Source organism: Notothenia coriiceps, unplaced genomic scaffold, assembly GCF_000735185.1.
Source record: "Notothenia coriiceps isolate Sejong01 unplaced genomic scaffold, NC01 NC01_scaffold00000631, whole genome shotgun sequence".
In the NCBI taxonomy this organism is placed as follows: Eukaryota; Metazoa; Chordata; class Actinopteri; order Perciformes; family Nototheniidae; genus Notothenia; species Notothenia coriiceps.
The window spans coordinates 1-7,021 of record NW_011333332.1 but is presented as its reverse complement, the minus strand read 5'-3'; the positions used below and the strand labels follow the sequence as shown (position 1 = coordinate 7,021).

Sequence of the window (7,021 nt, the reverse complement as noted above, 5' to 3'; positions counted from 1 at the left end):
TAATGCTCTTTTCAAAAGCTAAAAAGACACCAGAGACTGTTTTAGATATTGTTACTATGCAAGGACAAGTACTCAAAGTGGTTACCTGTTATAAATACCTTGGTATCTGGCTTGATGATTGTCTTACTTTTAAACTTCAGGTCATTAATCTGCTTGAAAAGCTGAGGGTTAGACTAGGTTTCTTTTTCAGAAACAAGTCCTGTTTCTTGCTTGAGGCCAGGAAAAGGCTAGTCACTGTGACCTTTGACCTGTGCTGGACTATGGTGATTTGATTTATATGAATGCACCTGCCAATTGCCTGGTCAAGTTAGATGCTGCGTATCACAGCGCACTGAGATTTGTCACAAATTGTAAAGCACTTACACATCACTGTACCCTGTATGCCAAGGCAGGTTTGCCATCACTTACCTGAAAGAGGCTCAGTCATTGGTACACGTTTATTTATAAAGCTTTGTTTGGTAAACTCTCGTATTATATCTGCTCTCTGATAACACAGAGAGTTGCAAGCAGCTATTGTCTGAGATCGCATGATGTAGTATTGTTAGATGTGCCAAGAGCAAGGACTGTCTTAGGTAAGACAGCTTTTATGTGCGCAGCTCCACTTGCTTGGAACAATCTTCAGCAAGAATTGAAACTGAGCAATCTCATTCCTCTGCATGTTTTTAAAGCTAGGCTAAATGAAATGCTCGTTGATACTATAGGCACTTGTAAATGTCTATAACTATGTAAATGTATCCTGTAAATATAATGTATGATGTCCTTTATTGTTTTATGTTTCATGTGGAACCTATGTATATGCTGCAGGTCTCCCTTGAAAAAGAGATCTATGATCTCAATGGGAACAATCTGGTTAAATAAAGGTTTGAAATGAAATGAAATGAAAATTTGATGGTAACAGTTGATATTCGCTGTTCAGAAAATTGTTGGGGTTAGAGATAATGTTGTTGGCTAGCCTCAATATGTTTTTTTATTTTCCTTGAACCTTTATTTAACCATGATAGGTCTCATGTTGTTATGCTAGGCTGATTCATAGAGTTTCTCAAAAGGTTGACCTACAATCTTGAGCAGATTTTCAACTGGTTGAGGAGTTCTGACTTGAAAGCGGTGGACAAACAATTGTCCGATGTAGTATTGCAGTACTGCACTAAATCACAGATTCTCAGCTCATGCATCAGGTCCGCAAACAAGAGGACTGATGTTTTCAGATTCTCCTTTATTTTGTCTGTCATACCCAGGTGGGTGATGGCAGTGGATCTGAAAATGTGTCCTCCTCTCCTGTGAGGAACATCCTGATGGCTGTGCAGAATGGTCTCTCGGAGCACCAGAACCAGACACAGGTCCATCAAAAGCAGCTGCTCTTTACTGCTCTTTCTTTATTGTAGAGGTTTTCTTTCTTTTCTTTCTTTTACATTTGTATTTTTTATTGTAGAGGTTTTCTTACAGTGGCTTCCAATCTGAGAGTGGAAACTCATATTAAATCCGAGGGTCATAACATGATTAAAGAAAATACAATAATATCAAAATTCATTATTTATCTTATATTTATATTTTTTTCTTGTAATATACTGTGTTCTTATACCTTTTCATTCTGTTGTTGAACAGTTCACCAAAGTCATAACTTGTAATGTAAGATTGAGATTAGATGAGAAAAATGTGTGAAGCAACTCTTTTCATGAGAATATGTAATACATATATAAGATAATATGTAACCACTTTCTGTACTAACACGCCACACATACATACAGGACCTGCGTGGGCGTCTGGAAGCGGCTCTGGACCAGGAGGAAACTCTGCGTGATCACCTGCAGGAGAGAGACGCTGAGAGGAAAGAGCTGGAGCAGAAGGTCCTGGAAGTGAGGAGGGAAAGTCAGGAGGCTAAGACCGCTCTGGATGAAAGCCTCAGAGACAGCAACAGATACCGCTGCTCAGTGGAGCTCCTCTCCAGGTACACCATTATCATGCTCTTACTACGCTTTTTCTTGAATGTGATGCAGCTTCAACAGTGATAAAAACAACTTGCAGTAATAATTATCACAATATTGCTTGGTTTTATGTTTTTGTAGGTAGAAAATATTCACTATTATCAGGGTTGAGTTAGATTACTTTGAAATGTGGACAGTTCTAGGTGACATTGATATTTACGTATTTAGTTACATTATTGGATTACAAAAAATATGCAATCTTATCTTGGTACTCCTTCACCTTTACTTTTACAAAAAGAAAAGAAAATGAAGCCAACTATACCATCTTTTTCATTTTTGCAACATTTCCAATGCATATAAAATACATTGGCACATTCAACATTTACAGTTGGACAAATCAAATGACCCTTACCAGGTGACATTAGTACTGGCTCAAACCACCCGAATAAAATTGCATACGTTTTCAAATGTAATCTGGGTTGATTAATTCCTTATATTTTGTAATCTGATTATGTTTTCCCTAATCATACCAGATTATTAATTGAAATAATAATAAAAGAAAGCATCTCCAAAAGCAATATTTATACTGAAAGTGGATTTGTTGATATTGTTTTGAAATGTTATTATTAAGAAGATGCTCATTGTGCAACAACTAACCTCAACATACTCTTTGTCTCTCTTTGTCCCTTCCTCACAACCTCGGGGTATCACAGTGAGAAGCGCAGCCTGGAGAATCTGCTCTCTGGGCTGCAGCAGGAGGTTGACTCCCAGCATGCCACGCTGGAGGTACTGCGAGGCTCAACGCTGGAGCTCCAGAGACAGCACGACCTCCTGAGGCAGCAGAGGGAGGATCTGGAGATGCAGCTGGCACGCCAGCGCACGGAGGCCCAAAGAGGGTACAGCACGGGCGGGGGGGAATGGCAGTTACACAACACGCATCCCCGTCACCCACGATTGTTTTCAAGATCCTTTGTTTACATTTTAGATCAGTAACACATGTCATTTTCCGACCAGCATTGCACCCAGATGACATTTGGATGAAAATGTAAATGATTTACATTGCATTACTGAACTCATGCAAGAGGGAAAGGCCTTTTTGCTTTAAAAAAATGTGATTAGCTGAGAATTGGAGAAGGACATGCGATACAGCAAAAACTCCCTCAGTGTTCTGGCTCCAACATTTCTCCATCTTTCAAAATGGAGATGTATTGCTGTTAAGGGACATTGTTTATATAAATAATTGGCCTGTGTGTGTGTTCGAGACAAGGAAACAATGTGAAAGAGTCATATATGTGTTACAGCGAGAGGAGTCTGGAGGAGCTGGAAGGGAAGCTGTCAGATGTGCGCAGGGAGCTGGTGACAGTGAAGGAGGCTCTGAGTCAAATGACCCTGCAGAAGGAAGTGTTGGAGGATGATAAGGCCAGCCTGGCTCTGGCTCTCAGCAAGGTACACTGCTTTGTTCTACACCAGGTAGCCTTATCTGTATTACTTGTTTCTAATATTTATGATTCACTCCGCAGATGGAGTCCCAGTGTGCCGCACATGAGTTAGTACTCACCAAACTCAAGAATCAGGAGGCTGCCGTTAAAGATTCTCTGGCCAAAATGGCTGCCCTGAGTGAAGGGTTAGCCAAAGACAAGGTGGAACTCAATCGAATTCTGCTGCAGGTGATTAGCCATCAGTGGTTAGGGATATATTCAGGTCCTCTCAGTGAAAGTACCAATAACACAGCTACACTAGAAGTACAAGTCCTCCATTTTAAAGCTTACTAGTAGAAGTATTTCAATATTATCAATAGAATGTACTTAAAGTACTTAATGTAAAAGTATAATGGTCCCTTTCAGTATTTTACTATTATGTATGACATTTTTCGACTTATATACTGTAACTGCTGCATTAATGTATTTACTGCTTTTTACAGCTGTAGATGTAGAATCGGAGGATGAAACCCTCTTTATTGATCACACATACATGCACAAAGCACACACACTTGCTTTGCTCAAGGGCACCACGGCAGGGCCCAGGAGGTGAACTGGGACCTCTCCAAATAGCAGTCCACACTCCATATTTTAAGTCTGTTCAGGAATTACCAGCGACCCTACAGCTCACAGTCCAGGCCCCGACTGACTGAGCCACTGCCAGAATTTAAACGTCATCTTGTTATACAACTGGGTATTTTATGAGTACATATTATATTTCAATGGAAGCTATGCAGATGCCCTTTTACATTGATGGAAGGGCAGAGTTCAACCGAACAGAAATGAAAAATTGTAGTTTACCTTCCAGACAGAAGGGGAGAAGACGCAGCTTGATGAACGCAGAAGGGAAGCTGAAACGGAGAGAGCAGCAGCGAGGGAGGAGACGGCACGGGTGCAGCAGGAGATAATGAATCTGCTCGCTGAGAAACAAGCCCTGGAGAGCTCCCACAGCCACATGCAGGATCTCTGCCAGAAGCTGGAAGCAGAGCTGAGCCTGCTGCAGAAGGAGAGCGCTCAGGCCCAGGAGCAGCACTCACAGGTCAGAGACACACTGCAGCCTCCATCCTTCCAACTCCCACCACCTGGGAGAACTATGCTGATGTTATTAATAGCTTTCAGCAGGTTAATGGAGCTTGTTGTCACATAAAATGTATCGGATGAGCTGAACACATCTGCTTAGGCTTTTTGTTTCAAATAGGATATGGAGAGCAGTTTTAGCCCCACTCTGTGTTTTATGAGTAACTTGGGACATAACAAGCAAGAGATGTTCATGAGCAAATGAACTGGAAAAGATAAATAGATAGACATATAATATCCTGTGGGGGTTAGTGATAAATTAACACCTAAAGTATTCCCATCCTTCCCTCAGCAGATCCAGATTTCCGCATTTCATCCCCTAAAGAATGAAAAAAATCCTCTCCTGTTCTTTTATCTGTTCTGAATGTAACACTGGGGTATTCACGCTGATCTCGGCTAGAATATAACAAACCTAAACAATTTGACAAATTCCATGCAAACATTTTAAAATAGCTTCTCTGTAAAAATAAATCAGCTGAGTATGAAACGAGCCCTGGAGTTGCTTTCATTGCTCCAAGCTTATGTTTCATCCCCTTATCGGGCAATACTCACATCCAGACCATTAGTCTTCTTCATCCACTGCAATATTTAGCTAAGGAGAGGCTCAAATCCATTATATGCTAATATTAAGTTAGGGTGGGTTTGGCTGGAAATCAAAATGCAGGGATTGTTGATTTTCAATCATTTGTTACAATGATTGACAAATATTAGTAGATATAACAGTTTAAATTAAACACTTCAATATTCTTTCAGGATATACTGTCCCAAATGTGCAATATGTGAACAGGGCCTATTCAGAAGAAAACAACAAATGGATTTGCATGAGGAACTACAACATAATGTACAGATGAAGGAATTCTCCACATGCCCCGCTGTTGCAGCTCCTCACTGTGGTGTGATGAGGAGAACAACTTTTTTTTCTGTGTTTTTGTGCCGTTCATTTACCACTTTAATCTCTGAGAATATCGTATTTCTTTTCCCTGAAAATGTACTCGTTTTTCGTGGAATAAACATTTTCCCAGTAGTTTTCTTGCTCGATATAGGTCCTGTTAAGTGTTAACTGAATAAAAATCACATCACCAATAATTTTTGTTTTGCTTCGGGGCGATGCATTTGTTATGGCCCCGCAGTCCTGTACACTGAATGGCCTAAAGTTTGTTTAATTTATGCCTCATAAGCAAAAAGAGGGGTATGTAGAGTTCAATGTTAGAACAGAAAATGGCTGCATTGCATTTAGAGGTTGGGTGGTTCACACTCAGTCTAACTGTGTTCCATGTTCCTGCTCATACTCCCACTTGTGAAACATTGTTCCACAGGCAAAACAGTATATGAAGCGTGTTTACTCTAGTTTTAATGCCTATGATAATTTACCGTGGAGTCTTTATATTGTCAGCTTATAGCAGGAAGAATAAAAAAATGACTTGATAGTGTTTTTTATTTGTGTTTGTGTGTCTCCAGGTCAACTGGCAGATGCAGGATGTGTGTGAGGAGCTGTGTGCGTGCAGGAAGGAGCTGCAGACACAGACCACAGTCCTGAGGAGAGCCAGCCATGACAGGGAGGAGCTGGCCAAGGACAGGGCGGCTCTGGACGCCAGGCTCAACTCTGCTGACCGAAAGGCCTGTGGTATTGCCCAGGAGATGGCTGCACTTAGGTCCGTGTGTTTGCGTTTGTGTGTTTGTTTGTGTGGTCTGACCTCTAAAATGTTTGGAACCCTTTTCAGATTGAAAACCAGTTTTCCCAGTCTGCTTTCTGCTGTTGCCTTCAGCACAAGCTATAGAAAAATAGTTCTGTGTTTGTTGGTTAAGGTCAAGGTCATGGTTGGGGTAAGGCACGCATCCGTTATGGTTATGGTTATGGTTAGGACTTAAAGGAATGTATGCAAGTCAGTAAATCTCCTCAAAAGCATCATAAACAACCCAATGTGTGTGTGTGTGTGTGTGTGTGTGTGTGTGTGTGTGTGTGTGTGTGTGTGTGTGTGTGTGTGTGTGTGTGTGTGTGTGTGTGTGTGTGTGTGTGTGTGTGTCAAATGCACATTTTTGTTTTAAGAAATAGTTCTCATTTTTGGAAGCAGGTTTTTTGTGATGTACGTATTCAGGTTCAGTGTATTTATCTATAGTTTCTTCAAAGCCACATCAGTTTTTTGGACAAAAATACAGAAATGTTACTTTGCTGAACAAGGTAGTTGATTGTATACCTCTCCTTCAAATGCTTATTTGACCTTTTAACCTGTTAAGCCCCGTAGCCCCCGCTTTCACGAAACTGTGTCTCAGGGCTTCTTAACATTTAACAACCTATTAATGTGTCATACCCACTTAATGGGAAGCAACTCAGCTACCTGACGATATGAACCATTTTTATCGAAACAAAACACAAGTCTAACGCCGAGCCTCTGAATGAGCACTAAGCGAAAGAGTGCTAACGCACTTAGCATATAACTCACGGTAGAAATATGTTATACTTCATCGGATCTGCACAAACAAGATATCATATGAAAGCTGAGATTCCACAGATTCCAATGGTATAAGTATCATCACTAAGCGACC

General features: G+C 40.8%; 1 protein-coding gene across 1 annotated transcript in view; it reads left to right on the top strand.

Annotated features, from left to right (window-relative positions):
- Window positions 1-6,180, top strand: part of LOC104955596 (rootletin-like) — a gene marked incomplete at its 3' end in the record, with an annotated part of 8,511 nt that extends 2,331 nt beyond the window's left edge. Inside the window, exons 4-10 of the mRNA XM_010782957.1 lie at window positions 1,236-1,337; window positions 1,746-1,945; window positions 2,636-2,818; window positions 3,224-3,368; window positions 3,443-3,589; window positions 4,209-4,439; window positions 5,936-6,180. Coding sequence (XP_010781259.1) covers window positions 1,236-1,337; window positions 1,746-1,945; window positions 2,636-2,818; window positions 3,224-3,368; window positions 3,443-3,589; window positions 4,209-4,439; window positions 5,936-6,180 — 1,253 coding nt within the window. The remainder of the gene's footprint in view (window positions 1-1,235; window positions 1,338-1,745; window positions 1,946-2,635; window positions 2,819-3,223; window positions 3,369-3,442; window positions 3,590-4,208; window positions 4,440-5,935) is intronic.
- Between the last annotated feature and the right edge of the window lie 841 nt (window positions 6,181-7,021).